This window comes from Carcharhinus amblyrhynchos, chromosome 25 (assembly GCF_965287045.1).
Source record: "Carcharhinus amblyrhynchos chromosome 25, sCarAmb.v2.hapA, whole genome shotgun sequence".
Taxonomy (NCBI): domain Eukaryota; kingdom Metazoa; phylum Chordata; class Chondrichthyes; order Carcharhiniformes; family Carcharhinidae; genus Carcharhinus; species Carcharhinus amblyrhynchos.
Window position 1 is genome coordinate 22,374,328 of NC_137348.1, and position 20,833 is coordinate 22,395,160.

The 20,833-nt window shown below is 39.6% G+C and overlaps 1 protein-coding gene across 10 annotated transcripts in view; it reads left to right on the forward strand.

Annotated features, from left to right (window-relative positions):
• dennd1a (DENN/MADD domain containing 1A) overlaps window positions 1–20,833 on the forward strand; it is a 547,788-nt gene that overhangs the window by 497,438 nt on the left and 29,517 nt on the right. For 7 of the 10 annotated variants that reach the window (XM_080211932.1, XM_080211937.1, XM_080211933.1 and 4 more), the window contains exon 20: window positions 16,430–16,489. The exons of the other annotated variants lie outside the window; for them this stretch is intronic. In XM_080211932.1, coding sequence (XP_080068058.1) covers window positions 16,430–16,489 — 60 coding nt within the window. The remainder of the gene's footprint in view (window positions 1–16,429; window positions 16,490–20,833) is intronic. 10 annotated transcript variants of the gene reach the window in all.

Sequence of the window (20,833 nt, forward strand, 5' to 3'; positions counted from 1 at the left end):
TATGATAATTGGATATATGAAACTGCTAGTCGGTGGAAGAAATAATATTTTCAATGAAAGGTACTTCCTTTTTTACATGTCCCCTGATCAGAGATTTAAGAAAAATATTATCTGTCAGAATAATCCTCTCTGAAATGTGCTTTTGTGGCGTTCCATTACTTGCATATATAAGATAGGCCGATAAGCTCTGTTAATATTGGACGGAGGTTACTTACATATTGTTTCTGCTAAATGTGGTTGAATATCTCATGATTATGATGTTAAGATTGATCAAATGACTTCTGTTCAGCAACATGCTTGTGTTTTTTTTTTAAATTTCAAAAATTATCAAATAACCAGTTTGCCTATGTGGCTTTGAGAAAGGAATATTATGAACAAATGAAATATGTTTGTTTTTGTCAAGAAGGCAATTTTTAAGAGGTGTATAAACTTGCATAATAGGATAAATCCACTGATCACATGCTCCCTGTGGGATGGCTATGCTTGAAGAATTGCCTATATCTGATCCACAGTCAGTTTAATTGTGGGCTTTGAAAATTTACACTGATATCTCATCATCAATGCAAAGAATGATGAATGTTAGACAGGGTAATGTTGAATGACTGAATTCATATTATATCTTGAGTAATATCCTTCTTACACTCAAAATTGCAGCACCATTGGTGGCCGTGCCTTCAATTTGCTATTCCCCAATCTCTGGAATTCCTTCCAGACACATTTCTCTACTTTGCGTTCCTCCTTTAAGACACTTCTTAAAATCTTCATCTTTGATCAAACGTTTGGTCATCTACCCTCATGGACAGAATTTCATGTATTTAGTAGGTTCAGCTGTCTGGTTGAAGAAGCAACCAGTGAGCTGATGGAGTATCTGAAAGGCACTTAACTGGCCCATTTCAGGCCTTCCCCAAAAGTAGAAATCAGAGGCCGGTAGCTCCCCATTACAGGAAGCATCACCAGCTAAGATATTTGCCTCCGGTAGTGCACCCATGGAGAAGCCCATGATCACCAAGGGATCCATAACACAGGTGAGTGCCAACAGCATGGATTCGGTAACAGGAGAGAGAGCCATGGGGTTTTGGAGGCCATGATGTGGAGGTGCCGGCATTGGACTGGGGTAAGCACAGTAAGAAGTCTCACAACACCAGGTTAAAATCCAGCAGGTTTATTTGGTAGCACGTGCTTTCAGAGTGTCACTCCTTTACCTGAAGAAGGAGCGACATTCCAAAAGCTCATGCTACGAAATAAACCTGTTGAACTTTAATCTGGTGTTGTGAGACTTCTTATTGTTTTGGAGGCAAGCATAAAAGGAGTAGCTTTCAGCAGCCACCCACTGCCAATACCAGGTCCCTTTGATCAGGCACTAAATACTTTTGAAAAATGGACCCCCAACAATCCCCTCCAAGGGCACAGGCAAACCCGACAAGAAAGCCATCCCCTCACATGTAATCCCTAAATCCAGTACTAAATTTCAGAGGGCTCAAGGACAACTGGTGTCAATTGGTTTAATAATGAACCCAATTTACAACCTGCTATGAGCGGATGAGTTTTCCCCTGTACGCCCATTCCACCTCCAGTTTAACCAAGAAACTGATGTCTGGCCTTTCCCAATATTAGGTGAGCCCAGCCACTGTTTCCCACCACAACAGCTACATTAAATCCAGTATTTCCTTATGTGACTTAGTGTCATATTTAGTTTCATAATGCTCTTAAAAGGCTGCTTTCATTGTTTTAAAGATGCTATATAAATATAAGCTGTTGCTCTATAAATATAAAGCTAATGCTATATAAATATAAGCTTACAATTCTAAGACGTAAGAAGGGTTTAAATGATGTATGAAGCACATAACTTGTCAACGGCCAACAGTGTATACAGTTCTTGTAAACCTTCCTAGAGAATACTAATACTGCCCCTCCAAAAGAGTAAAGCTCAATAGCCTGCCTCTCAGACAACCCTTTATTGAGTTGAAAGCTGTTTAAATATTGCCTGACTTATCTTTTTCAGTTCTGGACTCTACATGAAAATAATTTCGGATGGAGTTATGCTCTTCAAGCCTGGGCTCAACGTTTCTGACACATCACATGCACTGAGCGCTTAGATATTGATTATGGTCACATTGGGTGCCATTCCTGACTAAACAAGGCATTTTTCTTGTCTCTCCAACTTCATTTTTTTATAAATCTTGCCTTTTTAAACTTGCCTTTTCCAGTCGCCCAGAAAGAAGCAAAGGAGTACTTTGGGGAGCTTATTAAGAGATCCCTAGTGCCGTGAAAATGTTCTAACCTATAATGTGTTTCATCAATTAAAAATGAAAAATTCTGTGTGAACGATATTCAACCTAGCTTTCTGAGCAAAAGTGATGTGAGGGTGCAAGTTCTTAGCGCTCTAACAATGGGGTAATTAATTACAATTTTAAAAATAATTTTGTGAATTAACATAGTCCTAAAGTTGGGAAAGCACCAGAACAATGTTGAGAATTTCACTTATCCTGGAAAAGCCATAAGGCATTGTATGGGAACCGATGAGGAATTCCTTTATGTTCTAGTGCATGGATTGGAATATATCCACACATCAGCTTGACAGGAACATAAAGATGGAAATCATTTAATTTTTATTTGTGACAGTGGATGTAAGGTGTGGGCTGAGATGACACTGGTAAAACCTCTTTGTAATAGTCTTAGCAAGGCCAGTCTTCCATCATCGTCGCTCTTTATTTATGACAAGCTGAAAGCGCAGTTAGCGGCAACATATAAACTAGGAGCAGATCTAGGCCATTCAGCCCTTCATGCCTGCTCTGCTATTCTTAGTAATCATGGCTGATCATCAAATTCAAGATCCTTATCCTGTCTCCTCCCCCAGTATTCCTTGATCTGTTTAGCCCCAAGAGTTAGACCTAATTTCTTCTTGAAATCAGACAAGATTTTGGCCTCAACTACTTTCTGTGGTAGTGAATTCCACACATTCACCAACCTCTGGGTGAAGAAATTTCTCCTCACCTCAGTTCTAAAGGGTTTACCCCTATCCTCAAACTATGATCCCTTCTTCTAGACTCCCCTGCCATTGGGAACATTCTTGCTGAATCTACCCTGTGTAACCTGGTTAGAATTTTATAAGTTTCTATGAGATCCCCTCTCACTCTTCGAAAGTCCAGTGAATATAATCCTAACTGACTCAATCTCTCCTTATGTGACAGACCTGCCATCCCAGGAATCAGTGTGGTAAACCTTGGCTGTATTATCTCTATGGCAAAGACATCCTTCCTCAGATAAGGACACCAAAACTGTACACAGTACTCCAGGCGTGGCCTCATCAGTGCCCTATACAATTTGCCACAAAACATCCCTTTCCCTGTACTCAAATCCTCTCACTCTGAAGGCCAACATACCATTTGCCGTCTTTACTGCCTGCTATACCTGTGTGTCTACTTTTAGCGACTGATGCATGGGGGACAGTAAGGTCTCCTTGAGTATCCACCTCTCAATTTGCACCCATTCAAGTAATAATCTGTCTTCCTATTATTGCTACCAAAATGGATAACCTTACATTTATCCACATTACACTGCATCTACATAGAACATAGAACATTACAGCGCAGAACAGGCCCTTCGGCCCACGATGTTGCGCCGACCAGTTACAAAAACAATGACCCACTAGCCTATACCAATCCCTTTTCGTCCATAAACCTATCCAGAGATCTCTTAAACGCCCCCAAACTAGACGCATTTACAACTGCAGCAGGCAGGGCATTCCAATCCCTCACCACCCGCTGGGTAAAGAACCTACCCCTGACATCCGTCCTGTAGCTACCCCCCCTTAATTTAAAGCCATGCCCCCTTGTGCTAGCTTTCTCCATCCGAGGAAAAAGGCTATCACTATCCACCCTATCTAAACCTCTAATCATCTTATATGTTTCAATAAGATCCCCTCTTAGCCGCCTTCTTTCCAACGAAAACAACCCTAAATCCCTCAGTCTCTCCTCATAGGACCTCCCCACCATACCAGGCAACATCCTAGTAAACCTCCTCTGCACCCTCTCCAACGCCTCCACATCCTTCTTGTAATGTGGGGACCAGAACTGCACACAGTACTCCAAGTGCGGCCGCACTAGAGTAGTGTACAGTTGCAACATTACACTGCGACTCCTAAATTCAATCCCCCTACCAATAAACGCCAAGACACCGTACGCCTTCTTAACTACCTTATCTACTTGATTCCCAACTTTCAGGGATCTATGTACACACACACCTAGATCCCTCTGTTCATCCACACTATTCAAAGTCCTCCCGTTAGCCCTATACTCGACACATCTGTTGCTCCTACCAAAGTGAATTACCTCACACTTCTCCGCATTAAATTCCATCCGCCACCTCTCGGCCCAGCTCTGCAACCTATCTAAGTCTCCCTGCAGACTATGACACCCTTCCTCACAATCTACCACACCTCCAATTTTGGTGTCATCAGCAAATTTACTAATCCACCCAACTATACCCTCATCCAGATCATTAATAAAAATTACAAACAACAGTGGCCCCAAAACAGATCCCTGAGGCACACCACTCGTAACTGTACTCCATGATGAATATTTACCATCCACCACCACCCTCTGTCTCCTATCTGATAGCCAATTCCTGATCCAACTTCCTAGATTACCCACAATCCCATACATCTGCATTTTCTGCAGAAGCCTACCATGGTGAACCTTATCGAACACCTTACTAAAATCCATGTATACCACGTCAACTGCCTTGCCCCCATCCACCTCTTTGGTCACCTTCTCAAAAAACTCAATAAGGTTAGTAAGGCACGACCTACCCGCTACAAAACCATGCTGACTATTTCTAATCAATTCATTACACTCCAAATAACTATAAATCCTATCCCTAATAATTTTTTCTAAAACCTTGCCCACAACAGAAGTAAGACTCACCGGTCTATAATTCCCGGCAAAGTCTCTGTTCCCCTTCTTAAACAATGGGACAACATTCGCTATCCTCCAATCCTCCGGGACTACACCAGAGACCAATGACGACCTGAAGATCTGAGCCAGAGGCTCTGCAATCACCTCTCTAGCCTCCCAGAGAATCCTAGGGTAGATCCCATCCGGACCAGGGGACTTATCTATTTTCAGCCCCTCAAGAATTTCCAGCACATCCCCTTTATCAACCGTAATACTGTCTATTTTACACCCCTGCAACCCAATGTCCTCCTCAGCTATATTCATGTCCCCCTGCGTGAACACCGAAGAGAAATATTGGTTCAATACTTCTCCAATCTCCTCCGGTTCCACACACAACTTCCCCCTGCTGTCTGTAACTGGCCCTAATCTTGCCCTGACCAACCTTCTGTTCTTGACATACCTATAGAACGCCTTAGGATTCTCCTTAATCCTATCAGCCAAAGTCTTCTCATGTCCTCTTTTAGCCCTTCTCAACTCACTCTTCAACTCCCTCCTAGCCAATCTAAAGCTTTCTAGTGCACTATCTGAGCCCTCCAATCTCATCCGAACATAAGCCTCCTTTTTCTTTTTAACCATCGACTCAACTCTTTTAGTGCACCACGGTTCCCTAGATCTACCAAATCCACCATGCCTGACAGGGACATACCTATCAAGGACTCGCAGTAGCTGCTCCTTGAAAAAACTCCACATTTCAGACGTTCCCAGTCCCTGTAATCCCCTAATCCAATCCATGCTTCCTAATTCACTCCTGATAGCCTCATAATCGCCCTTACCCCAGCTAAAATTGCTGACCCGAGGTTCATGCCTATCTCTTCCCATCACTAAGGTGAACGTAACCGAATTGTGGTCACTATCACCAAAATGCACACCAACTTCCAAGTCAAGCACCTGGTCTGGCTCATTTCCCAGCACCAAATCCAATATAGCCTCACCTCTAGTTGGCCTGTCTACATACTGAGACAAAAAACCTTCCTGCACGCTTTGTACAAACACTGACCCCTCTAGCGAGCTAGAACTATAGCAACTCCAATCAATATTCGTAAAGTTAAAGTCCCCCATAACAATTACCCTATTACTTTCACTCCTAACCAGGATTGTCTCCGCAATCCTTTCCTCAACCTCTCTAGAACTTTTAGGAGGTCTATAAAAGACTCCCAACAGGGTGACCTCTCCTCTCCTATTTCTAATCTCCGCCCATACTACCTCAACTGACAAGTCCTCATCAAACTTTCTCTCCGACACTGTGATACAGTCCTTGACTAGCAATGCTACCCCACCCCCCCTTCTACCTTCTTCTCTACTCCGACTAAAGCATTTGTACCCCGGAACCTGCAACATCCATTCCTGACCCTGCTCTATCCATGTCTCAGAAATGGCCACAACATCAAAGTCCCAGGTACTGATCCACGCTGCAAGTTCATCCACTTTATTGCGAATACTCCTCGCATTAAAGTACACGCATTTCAAACCCTGCTCCGCCCCACCCCCACTATGCCGTGCCTTGCATTCCCCAACTATGCCCCCCTCACTTTCACCCCCTTTCCTCACTATCCCTCCCCCCCTCCGAATCAGTTTAAACCTTCCTGCATCGCTTTTGCAAATTTACCCCCCAGGATATTGATTCCCCTCTGGTTCAGGTGTAGACCATCCCTCTTATAGAGGTCCCACCTTCCCCAGAATGAGCCCCAATTGCTCAAGTACCTGAACCCCTCCCTCCTGCACCATCCCCTCAGCCACGAGTTCAAACTTTCCCTCTCCCTATTCCATGCATATTCCATGCATATGCATATGCCATGCATATGCCCACCCAGCCTGTCCAAAGCACGCTGAAGCATCTCTGCATCCTCCTCACAGCTCAGCTTCCCACTCAACTTTGTATCATCTGCAAATTTGGAGATAATACATTCAATTCCCTCTTCCAAATCATTAGTATGTAATGTGAATAGTTGGAGTCCTAGCGCAGATCCCTCTGGAACCCTACTTGTCACCAACTACCAATCAGAAGAATACTTATTTATGCCAACTTAGCTTTCTATTCATCTCAAGGGGTTGCCTGCAATTCCATGTGCTTTAAATTCACATAGTATTCTATTATGTGAGACCTTGTCGAAAGCCTTCTGAAAGTCTAAAACAAACCACAGCCACTGGTTCTCCTTGGTCAACTCTATTAGTTACATCCTCAAAGAATTTCAGTAGATTCGTCAAGTATGATTTCCCTTTTGTAAATCCATGCTGAGTTTGTTTGATTATACCACTGCCTTCCAAATGCTGAGTTATGAAATCCTTGGTAATGAACTCTTGCAACTTCCCCAGTACTAATGTTAGGCTCATGGGTCTATCGTTCCCTGTTTTCTCTCTACCTCCCTTTTTAAATAGAGGGTTTACATTAGCTACCCTCCGATCTGTAGGAATCAGTTCATAGTCCAAAGAATTTTGTAAAATAACCACCAATAGATCTACTGTTTACAGGGCCAATCCCTTAAGTACTCTGGGATGAAAATTATCAGGACCTGGAGATTTATCCATCTTCAATGTCATCAATTTCCCCAAAACCATTTCTCTACTAATGTTGATTTACTTCAGCTCCTCACTAAAACTTGTTTTTCTCAAAACTTCTGGTACGTTATTCATGTCTTCCTTTGCGAAGTCTGAAGCAAAGTACGAATTTAATTTTTCGACTATTTCTTTCTCATTATGAATTCTCCTGTTTCTGATTGTAGGGTACAATGTACGTGTCAGCCCCAAAGTTTTTCACCTGCTGGCCTAAGTGGAACCAGCTGGTTTTAAACCTCCCGCTGTTCCTTCCCTATTGGGTGAGCCTCGTCTCACCTAGTAGGGGAGCTGATATTCTATGAGATCCACTGGGAGATCTATTGACCATCCCCCATGGCCATCATAACACTCTTGGAGTTCAATATCAGACAACACTTTAGTTTGTTACTGCTTTGTAATAACCTCAGGCCATTCCTTCATTGTCACAGCGTCAAAATCCTGGAATTTGTTCTTAATGGCACATGGAATGCAACAGTTCCGGAAGGTGGCTCACGATCATCTTCTTAAGTGTAACCCAACATGGGTAATAAATACTGGCCTTGCTAGGGATGTCCAAATTACATAAATGAATTTTTTTAAATGTTTATCATGACAGATCTGATTATGGTAATTTGCTTAACAGCACAGTATGTGACTGTATTCTTTATGGGTGAACTTAGTTTTCAATCATAAAATGATGCAAAGTCTTCCAATTCAGTGTGCACAGAGCCCATTTTTAGACATTCTAGGTGGCTACTTAAAACAAGCATTTGTTTCTTAGCTCATTGTCAAGATCAATTAGGGGTGGACAATAAATGCTGTCCCTGTTAGTGATGTTTGCATCCTGTGAACGAAAATCACAAAAAAATGAATGAACTACTTAATGCTTCTTCAAAATTTGTTACTTGCAAGTGGGGCAGGTGTTGCGCCTGTCCTATACAGGATTCTTCCCCTGCAATAATGAAATGAAAGTATGTTTATGTGCTTTGAAAGTGATAAATGCTTCCCCCTAACTCCATAGTCTTTGCAATTTACCTTCTCCCCACCCTGCAACCACCCATCCTCATTGCTCACTGCAACCACCCCCCCTCTCTGAATCTTAACAAATAGCTGCTGCCAGCAAGGCAAGCTTTGTGAAAGTGACTTTCTCGTTGGAAAGTTGCGTGGCGAAGAGATGGCTGGTACTGGCAGCCCATCCCCAAATATGGTTCAGGTACAATGGGGGCAGACAGAAATCTATCCTCTGGTGTTTATGGAGATACTGGATCTGTACTTAGCTTGTCCTCAGTAATGAGGCATATGTAGTCTTTGGTCCATTACAGAAGCTATTGGAGCTAGAAGAGTTTCTCACAAAAGTTCCCAATTCCATAAAACCTGACTCTTAATAATTTCCTAACCCCTTTTGAAAAGTAGTAATTTAGTGCAGATATCAATATATTTTCTTTTCCAATGTAATAATTCAAATCTATATGCTTATTCCAGTGAACTGGCCACTGGAAAATTACGTGAACCCAGCAACCTGTAAGCTTTTCCATACATAATTTATTTTTAAGAGCCAAAAAGCAAGTTTTGAAATTGGACATGCTCTTAATATAATTTATTTCAAAATATTGTTTGACATATTGGTTTTAGCGTAACTTAGTAAGGCTTATTTTGTGACCGACTGTCAGTTTTTCGTAAACAATGTACTTTCTTCATTGCTTCTTAAAATACAATCTTCACTATTGACAGAAATGTAAACTTGGTAAGCAGTGAAATTGCACAATCTTACCTTAGATTGAAAATGCTAGGTCGTCAGCTGCCTAGTTCTTGAGAAGTTAAAAATTATGCAAGCAGTCATGAGCCAGAGGTGCCCTTGAGGGTTTTACTCTCTGAATTTCCAACAGTTGCACTTCGTTAGGAGCCTGGTGGTGTTTAATAAGGAGGTTGGACTGCTGGCACCTCCACTGCTTATTTGTTCTCGGAGGGCTCCAGGGCTGCTGCAGTAAGCAGATCGGCCAGAGCTGATCATTACAAGGGCATACGCTGCCATGAATAAAAATGTCACAGGATTTCTGTCCTAAGCAGTGGAAAATGTCATTCCTGTCAAACAGATATTACAGGACTAGTGTGTAGTCAGTACAAATTGGTTAGTTGCATGTTCCCTGAGTTTTTGACATTCATAGATTAAGTCTGAAGAAAAAACAATGTTGACCTATTTATCTGTTATTGCTGATGTATATTTTTTTTTGCATGAAAAAGCATTTGTCAACTACTAATTAAAAATATTTCTGTAAAAAGTGAAGTAAGGTGATTTGTTCATGCTGACAGCAAGTATTTGACTAACCAATACAAGTGGGATATTGCAGGTGCTTTCTGTAATATCCCATACGTAGATAATGATACATTGATAATGAGGTTTTTTTTAATGGCTCACAGTTTGTCCAGCCAGGCCCAGCTTTTTACCTTCTCTGTGACTAGCTGAAGGCAAAGAAATCTATACAATTTTTAAGTTAATTGATAAAGGTATCTTTGTCACTTGTTCTGTGCAGGCTGCTATTTTAGGTGCTGGACTTAATGAAGTAAATCGTCTTGAGATACACTTGACATTTCATCCTCTGTTTCCTCTGGAAACATACATACCTCCCACTGACTGAGCTTAAATGAGAAAAAGCAAACGCTGAATACTCATGGTCATCTTCTGAGCTCATGGATAGTGTATAAGCAGATTGAAGTTAAACGAGGGGAAGAAAAGAAAGTGTCAAAGCAAATATGATGCTACCAAAAATTGCAAGCTAATAAGAGAGAACAAAGTGCATGCAATTTGTTTTCTTAGAACCGGCTGCGATTGGATTCTTTGATTATATTGTCAATGTGCACAGGCTATTGATGAGATAAATGGTGAATATCGTGCAAACTCAGCTCATGGCTCTGTTTGTTTCGTCGATCTAAGTCAGCCAGCGTAATAGGAGGCAATGTAACTTTTGCATTTAAGTTCCTGTTTTGGTTGAACTAAATTCTAACAATAAGAAAAACATTAACCATCCTTTCTGGATGTTGACCATCTAATATTTTTGATGATTTTTCTCTCTATTTATTAACAGTAAGGTTTGGTCTCCAACAATTAAATTGGAGCTGTGCTATTTTTTGTCTTTGGGAAGATTGTCCACAAGATCGGATGTTTGAGTTTCTGACCATGGAGATCAGATGATTTTTCTTCTATTGATAGGTGCTTGTCTCTGTGACATAAATCAACAAATTTCACCTCCTGGCCAGTCAGGGAAACCAGAAAAACAAAGCTATTCACTGGTGAATTTTTGCTGGAGTGGGACATCTAATGTCATTAGCTGTTAGATTGTCTTACCCTCCCTTATTTAAATGTGCAAAGTTTTTGTGTGACATGTTTCTGAAAGTGAGAACTGATAATTCTTAAGGAAACTAGGGCATCTTGAACCTGAGTGAATAGCACAAGCAACTGTGAATCTTCTTAACTAGTTACATTGAGGAATTGTGAAATTAGCACTACATGGACCAAAAGGGAAATGTGAAATAGAATGCATGAATTTGATGTCAAATCAAGTACAGAAAAAACAATGAATAGAGGGGGAAGAAAAGAGAGAGGTAAAAAAGGGACAAGGTTTTAATAAATGTAAATTTTGCACTTTTAAAATCAACAACAATCAAACATTGAAGGAATATGACTCCATAATAGTTTATGTTAGCATCAGAACAGTTAGCTGGCAGTCATTAATACCTATCACACAGTTAAAATGGTAATTAGATTGGGATGGGCAAGATGTAACTTACAGTGGCAATCTATCTATTGTGCAAATACAACAATTTTCATGCATCTCAATGGTGAACATTTAGGTATTCGAATTGATCCACGCATATACTTCAGACCCGAAGTTGCTCAATAATTTCTCCATAAATAGCAGCAAGTGCCATGAACTGCCTGTTATTTTCACAAGAATTGAGCCACGAATGTGTAGAACCCGCTGCCTCTGGTTCTTGCTACAGGTGTGTATTTGCATCTTTTGCATATCTGATATGAACTCTCAGACTTTGGGCTTCACAGAATTGAACTTGCAGGATGCCATCTTTTCCCAAGGGAGATTTGGAGATGCCACGCCACTAACACCCAGTTTCATTTTAATATTTCAATTTTACTGAAAAGCATCCTGTTCTAAATTTTACATCTTTGAGCAAAGCCCATGCTTCATTCATAAAAGTTGAGTGAGCCTTATACTGACTCCTTAAAGGGGGGAGAGATAGGTTTTTTGATACTTTTGTTGGTTTTTATCTCCCCTTTGTTGCATGTTGTACCTCCCTGCCTTGTTGGGTTTTCTTCAGTTTTCGCACTTCTGGGATGTTTTCCCACTGGCATTTTGTTTCATTATTTTTGGTTTGGCATGCAAACGTACAAGAAACAGAACAGAAAGATTACTATGTAATCTGTTAGGTATATAAAACAACCAGAGGGAAAAATTATTGCTAACTCAGGAAAAATATTGGAAAATTCCTCTCATTCCGGAGGCAGTCAAGCAAAGTGGCAGGAGATGTAGTAGTCTATACCATGGCTTTGGTTAACCAGTACTTATCCTCAATAATTGAAAATGCCCTCTTGGCGTGCAAACCTGTCAAGTTTCCTTATAATGTCACACTGTACAGGGGTTGGGCATGGGTGGTTTTGAATGAACTACATAATTGAAATGAGGGACATGAGTTCCTGAAGCTACATTTGCTGGGTCATTTTGGTCAAGTCTGTCAGTGCCCAGGGACATACATTTATTGACTCCCTCCACATTGTATCTTGGACATGTGAAAGGGAAAATGTTTTTGTCACCTCCAGTTTACTGATTTAATCACTAATGCCCTTGTATTCAGCTGACGCCAGGTGGTTTTTAGCTCTAAAGAGCCAACTTGCCTTGGTGCAATTCCGGCAGGAAGAGTCCTAAATTTCCAGTTTCAGGAGGAACGTTGTTGCCCATCTCCATAGTGCTTTTCTAAGCAGTTATACACTGTGAGCGGCAGTGATGAAGTGGTATTGTCACTGGACTAGAAACCCAGGATAATGCTCTGGGAACCTGGGTTCAAATCCCACCACATTTTTCAATAAAAATCTGGAATTAGGAGTTCAGTGATGACCACAATGATTGTCGTAAAAACCCATCTGGTTTTAATCATCTAATGTCCTTTCAGCAAGAAATCTGCCATCCTTACCTGGTCTGGCCTATGTGTGACCTCAGAACTACAGACTGTCCTTTGAAAGGGCCTGGCAAGCCACTCAGTTCAGCGGGTAATTTGAGCTATAATCCTGTTCAAGGGAAATGCGTTCCCATTGTGATGCAGCACACCACCTGTGCTACTACCACTTGCTCCACCAATTTTACAGAAATCATTAAATTAGGGCTATATTATTTTAAAGTAAATACATTTAATTGGTTGGGAGTCACACCACTGAGTTGCCAGCATCTAAAAAGATGTGTCAGGTGGATGCCAGATACTTTCCAATGGAGTGAAAAGTAAAATTAGAGACTAATGCGTATTGGACAGTCAAGTACACTTCTACTGGGTAGCAGGTTGCAACAGGTCTGTAAGTTGCTTGCATTCTGTGAAGGAGCATTAGCAAGAGGAGTACAGAGAATAGCCAAAAGACCTCAAAGACATCTGAAGAAATTATAAAGGAACTGTAAAAGTAATCTGGATAAGCATTCTCCTTTAGTATTATTTCTCATATCTCTGCTTCCTAAAATATAAATCACTTTCATTAAATTAAAAGCTTGTTTACAGTGAATATAAACTCTATTTTGATATCAAAATCTGTGTATAATTTGTCATAGTTACTTGATGTCTTAGTCTTATTCTGTGCTTCTAAACAAATAATGCACATTGCTGAACAAATTAAACTTCAAGTGTCTAAATTTCTTTTGACTGTTGCGTTGACAGGCATAATGGAGTAAAAAGCAGGGTAGATCTATGACATATAGCTGAATTTAATTTTCATTGTTCCAGAAATTTGAATGATCCGAAATGCAGTCTTGACTTTTGTTTTAATATAACACACTTCAGTGAGTCTCTTTGCTATTAGGGCTGTTATTTGGCACCACTGCAGTGACCGTGATGCACAGACTGAGGCAGATTACTAATAAATCCTTTCAAGCATCACTAAAAATAGACTTTTTTTCTTCAGGTTTTATTGGTAAGCTGCTCATTGTAACAATTAATTAAAATGTTTCTTGAAATGTATGACATGGTATCATTTCTGTCATGTAAATGTAATAAATGATTCTTTGCATATTTCTAATACTGAGTTTACAAACCAGAATAAAGCCTATAGAATCGCAGAGCCTCAGGGTCATTTGCAGAGACGGAACTAAGGGAAAAAAACTTATTAGCAATTTCATACCCAAAATATAGCCTTGTCCTCGAAGGGTTTTATTAAATCCAGATGAAATCTGACCCTGTGCAGTTTGTGGATGAAGTCCCAAAGCATTGCTGGGGGGCGGGGGTGGGAAATAAATCTCAGACCATTCTTCCAATAAACTTATGCTTCATTTCCTGTTAGGTTCAATGATTGTGTGAAAATGATATTTCCACCTGTTTGTATTCAAGACTCCCTGGATTGTTTTGCAACATAGAAGGTTATTAATATTTGTGAACATTGAAGAACACATTTTAATTTGGGAAAATTAGAACTATACATTCTTGGGAAGAAAGGTCTCATCTTTTCGTTAAGTGACATAGTTTATTCTTCCAGTGACCTTGGATAATTAAATTGACGATCTATTTTGAGATTCCATTTCGAATTTATTTTCATCTTTAACTGGCTTGTTTTTAGTCCAAGCTGTTTGGAGAGGTACTGGGTTAAAGAATTTGCTTTAAAAAAAATGTACAAATCAAATGAATAATAATTATGCGGTATTGGGAAAATGTACTCCTAGTCACAGTATTGCTTAGGATTTAATGATCTCTGATTTAAGGGAATGTTTGTTGCAATAATTTATATTTTGTTGGTATTTGTTTTCATTCTCCTGTGACAAACTCTTAATGTACTGGAATACAGTAGCTATGTTTGCTCTTGAAATGGAATAACTTTTATTATGTAGGTAAACAGACCAATAACATCTCTCAAACAGCATTGGAATGATTCCGTCTTTAGTGGTACCTGCCAGAAGCCTAATATTGGCCTGGATATTGGGAGAGGTTCCTGTTGTACAGCTAGTATTGCAGATTCTTTAACCTACATCTGAACAGACAGACCTCATTTTTCTTTGCTATCTGTATGACTGCATTTTGACAATGCAGCCCTTTCCAGCACTGGTACGGACTTTAAGGTCAAGCTGCAGTTGGATGAGGTTCTACTTCTAGCTCATGATCAGTGCCCAAAGTTTCATTGACACAAGATGTGGCATAACTTGGAAATCAGGTCAGTAATCTGACCCTCACGTGTACTCACATGCTGTGTACTATAATGGATACCTGGTGTGAAACCATATTTTAAAAGTTTTCACTTAGCTCACTGGTCCGCCTGGTGACATTCGTTAAACTCAAATTATTCAGGCTGGACTCGCATTAAAAATCAGTTGTCTAGAAAGTAAAACTGTACTGTTTACTTCTAACACTAACTTGAGTTAGACCTGCTGCACAGGCTCCTCATAGCATTATAGCTTGGATTCACCTTACAACAGTCACCTTTTTCACAGATTCCATTATTTTAGCTATATAACTGAGAACACAATCAGAATTCAGAGTAAGTATGTGTCCCAATGACTGTTTAATTACCCTGTTGCAGTTCAGGAAACTCATCCTTTTCCCTGTTAAGGGGCATGGGATAGGAATGCACTTCTTGCATTCATTTTGTTGGCCTTGGGTTTGACAAATAATTGCATGATGTAACAGGGGAAAAAACACTTCAACATGGGAAGCTGCTAAAAGTGGAAACTGTTTTGAACAAAGTGAAAAGAAGTGGGTCAAGTGTGTCCACATTAAAAAGTAGCCAAGGACCAAGTGGAGAAGAAAGAAGTGAGTGTGAATTTTCATGATTGGAAAGATTGATCCATGTTATCTTTGTGAAGGTGGAGAAAATACAGTTCCTGCATTCTTTATCGTTGATGCTAAGCATCTTAAAACAAGACCATATTTTAGAGGAAGACTACATCAATTTTCTTGCGTAAAACCTTCTGCTCCCCCTAGATGAAGTGCTCAGCTATTGTAAACACAGTCCAACGGTCTGGCTAAATCTAGTAAAACTCATCAATGAGGAACAATAAACTCCAAGTATCTTAAGAGTGTATTTCAGCTTGAGTAATTTTATTATGGAAAACCAGCATGTGCTAATACAGTATAGCTCCCAGCTTTCCTCGTATGAATATGGGATGTACTGGATGTCATCCCCAGTAATGAAACACAGTGACATTACAATTGACAAGCCAAGCTGAATATCACAGAAATAGAACAAAATCCAAATAAATTCAGTTCAGGAAAGTTTCAATCTTTATTTGCACAAAACCAAATAGATTTAAATCATGATGTCTGCAGGAGCTACTTAATTTGATGAATACTGTACTCGTGATTTGAATAAAAATAATTGTGGTGCTCTGCAGCTTTACATGGAAGTGACACATTTTACAAAATTATGTATATGTATGTAAGGATTTCCACTGTGGGTTTTGACTGTTTGGTTTTTTTATTCCTTTCTCTTACTCCATAATTAAAAATAATGCCTTTTTGAAAGTTGGTGCAGGATAAATTATTTAAAAATATGTATAAGTTTGTTAAAGCGAGAGCCTGTTGTGTCAGATCAAATTCTTGGTATGAATACATGCATTTGAGATAATGAACTCTCAACATGTGCAAATTTCAAACCTGTATTATTTTGTAAGTTGCTTGCATGTTTGTTTTTATTTTAATTGAATTGAAGATGCTTCTGTTCTGATGTTTAAGTTTCCACTTTGATACAGCCAGAGAGAGTCCCTCCACCTCGCCCTCCTCCTCCAAAGATAAACAGTGCTACTTTGCCCGTGAGTAGACAGCAGTTGTGTGTCTCTTTAATTATGTTTAACACCACCTAAGTTGCTTTGCTGACTCTACTTACCCTTTTCTTCAGTTTGTGCTCTTTGGTCTTGTAGCAAGGGATTGGATCTTTGCTCAATTTTCTCTCAGATAGGTGTGAAACTTTGCTTCTTTCTTTCTCCAGTTCCTAATTCTTCTTGTGTTTGGTGTTGATTGTGATTGGCATTAGGATAGAGCCATGGCAGAAATATTGCTCACTTCAGTTGACTCAAGAATCCTGGGTAACACCAGTGCAACTGATATGGAACACTTTAACGCCTGGATATCAGTCTCTAACCTCGACTGCATGCTTGGATTTGGCAGTTTGTGCTTAAACGCAGGAAACATGCATGTTGTACATGCTCAGAGGTGGCCTAACCTTTTCACTGGGCTAATTGCATATTTATAATCTACAATATTCATAAGGTATGTAGTCTTCTTAAATAGCTCCACGCTGCTGTATGCATGAGGTTCATTTCAAGGGGTATTTTGTAGGGGTGTTTTTGCAAGTATTCTGAGATGTTTTCCCATTTCTCAATGTTCAAAGCTTTTGGAAAGTTAGTTCTGTGACTTGACCAGTACATTGTTGAAGTGAATTCTGCACATTCAAATGACTACAACAGAAGAAATGCAGTCGGTGTGGTGAAGTAGTGTGTTACTAATCAAACAAAACATTGTCTGAGTAACATGACATACGTTGACAATGATTCCTCCACTCAGAAGCTCCTATCTCAGTCACGATAGACAGTGGAGGCTAAATTCCTCCTCATAGGGAAGAAAGGAAAATCAGTTTATTACAGGATGGTGAAATCAGGGTGTGGAAACAGGTCATCGATCAGCTTTTTGAACTACTTAAGATTTAAAATACAGAAATAACTTGATCCCAATATATAAATGATTGTGAATTGGAATTGTGTGCATTATTACACTATTCAAATGCTAGACGTACAAGTAAATTAAGAAAATATTGTTCATTTCAACATGTTGTGTTGTCTTTGAGAAGTTTTTATGGTTTATCATTTGAATGCAAAAAAATCCAACTCACTGAAATATCATTCTTCAGACATTTTAGCCAATTGAGATATGTAGATGAAAGCAAATCCAAAGTGGCATAGAAGAAAATTATAGACAAAGCAAATTCAAAGTGGCATAGAAGGAAATTATAGACAATCATGTCAATAATTTTCATCATTGATTTCATCTTTTATACGGTAACCCACTTTAGCATTATCCTGCCTTTGAGGATCATTAAGGAATGTGTGATGCTCAGCAAGGAAGTCACAAGCAGTGAGCAGAATTTGTGCTAACCCATTAGCTGTAGCAATAGGGAACCAACCATATTAGCTGACTGGAATAGGGACATGTTTGACCCTGTGCCCCAGGCTCTGCAATTTGCTCTTAATCCAAAGGACCAAAAGGACAGTTGCATAAATATTAGCTGAGATTTGATTTGAAAAGAAAAGCAAAAGCCAAAATGGTATCAATTAAAGAAATGAAAATTAATGGACTCCTGTCCTTTGTATAAGAGTCGTCATTATCATTGATTTTTACTATTTGCTCCAGTGTCTCAGCCCGCAGTGGATTCTGCACATTCTGCCAACCCTCAGTCACACATCGCAGCAGGGCAAATGTCATGCTTCTGCAGTACCATCACATCAACATATATAAAACCATTCTGATTTATTAGGTATGGTATAGTGGGATGGAATCTGTGACACCTGCTCAGGTATGGTACCAAGTTTAATTTCAAACCGGTATAAACAGCTGACTTTGTGCATTATATCAGAAGGTCTGAAAATTTAGAATATATAACAGTATGATAGGCCTTTGATTCGTCATGAGAGGAAAGAGAGCCTTCTTTCCACAGAAGTCCATTTAACATTTTACCTTTCAGTCACGTCACCAGAAATGGCTCACAACCTCATTGCACCCAGATCTTTTTGAGTTCTGTTTCTGCATTCATGTGCCTGCCATGTCCCACTAATAACTCTGCTGTTTCACACATGCTTTTAGTAAACGCTGTAGTGGCAGTACTGAGATTTGGAATTAAAATTGAACAAGATGAGCAGGAACAATCACAGTCATTCCTTGTTGATATAAACATTACATTCACTTTCCTTACGCCAACTTGGCTGCTGCAAACATAAAGTCAATTCGTTATACCACTCTGAGTCACCTAATATGGTTATATTAGAATATAGTCTACCTGTTAGTAAAACAACTTTTTTTTAAAACTGCAACTTCACTTTATTAAAATGAGTGCAGGGTGTGATGTGGAATTTTTTCAGTTTGATATTAATACCAATGAAAATCATGTGAATTAATCATAAAGATATCTTGCAGCACTTAATATGGTGCACACAGCAACCCTCCAGTATCATTTCAGGAATAGCCAAAGGTTCTCTTCCTCTATAGTTTCATTTCTTACTGACATGTCCCCTTTTATAAGTAAAATTAATTCTCTTTTTTAAGTATAAAGATGTTCATGTTGCACCTTATCAGCATTTAAGGAGTCCTTGGAATAAATTAAATCTAACCATATCATGTTGTGTTACTGAGTCAGAAAGGACTTATTGTTCATTAATGTTGGCACCACATAAACTCCGTGAGGTATAGAGCTGCATTATGTAGTGCAACACCCTACACAAGTTAAATCATTAACATCGTATTTAAAAAAATCAGTGATATTTATTTTCGTACTTTGAAACAAAAAGGTCAGTGTTTTGTGATTATAGATTTAATAATAGTTAATCTCTGCAAATTTTGAATCTTTTCTAAGTACAAATTTGTTATGTAAAAGTGCCGTGCTATTATGTTGCTGCATGCATCATAGTTGCTGCTATTTTGAACATAAGCTTGAATTTTATGTTTAATGATTAAATGTGAGCAGTTGGGTCTAAAGCAAATTCAGCTTTGCCCAGTTGGATTTGTCAGGTTCAGAACACTGTAGGGAATCTGCTTTTTTTTCTGACTTTCCACTGTAGTCCCTTTAGGCTATGGCTCCAATCCTTTTTTGCATTTCTCCCCAGATATATCTGGTGTTGCTGACACTAGTGGGGTAATCGCTGGCTTTTCAAAGCTCTGGCGGAAAGGTGAAAGTATTAGCAGCACGATGACAGGCAAGCTTCACGCATCACCTTCCAGCTCAAGCTTAATTAAACAGCCTCTTTTCTCTTTTTTCCTTCTTCGTTCTATCATCCCTAATGAAGCAGTCTTTTCCATCGATCCTGCTGATTGCCAGGCCTCTCCTTTTGTTTGTTGGCACTGAGCCATTCAGCTGCGGTCTGACAGCTCAGCTCTGCTAATTAGCTCTGTTGTTCTTTTCCCCCATGTTTCTCCCTGTTGCAAGTTCAGGCAAACTTGCCATAAACTTAATCCTTCTGTTCCTACCAATGGGTTCACATGCTTAAGCTGTCTCCATTGTGTGGAAGGGCAGCTTTGTCTGGGGACTGGCCCCCTTCTCAGCAAGTTCACAGCCTGACCTTTCCTGACCCTTTACTTTTCTTCAGTAGCACTGGCTACACTGAGGTCATGGTTTGAACACCCTCCCCCTCGCTGCTAAACTTTTGTTGTATTCTACACAGAGTTAAATCCATGAATACTTCAGTTAATTTACTTTGTTTTTTTTAAATTATAGAACACAGTGAATGTAGAATGGGATCTTTTCCATGATTGATGGGATGTTGCTCACGTATCTTTTGTGATTAAGATGAGTGTTAAAAATAAATATCCTAAACAAATTTGTAACTTCGTAGATTGTTTATGGTTTTACCTTTCTAGTCCTGAACGGCAGTTGACAATACAATCAACATTCCAATCAGTAAATTTGAGAATTTGACTTTCAAGCTCCTGGCACTTATTCTAAAACATGTCCCAGGTTTCTAGTTCAACAATTCCCACAAAGCAACATCTGTGGAATCTTTACTGTTACTTCTTCACATCGAGCCCATTAATCAGAAATTGCTCTTTAATGGTTTTAAACCAGCTGTAATAGTTCATTTGGAAAAAAAGCTTAACTGAAACGGCTAAATATATTTAAAGACTGACATTATGTTCCATTTTGTGTCTGTCAGTAATTGATAATCCCTTTCATTAGCTTGTCTAGTTCATAAATAAAAAAAACTAGTCCAAAGCATCTGATAGACAAAACAACGAGGGAACAAAATGAGCCACAAAAGAAGCCAGCAACACAGCAGCTTTGCACCACTGTGGTTGTGAAGTCGTGTTCCAACAAGGTTCATAAGTGGGACATACCACCTTGAAGGGGAGGGGAGGGATAAAAGCAGTGCTTTTCCCTTTGAGTAGCACAGGGC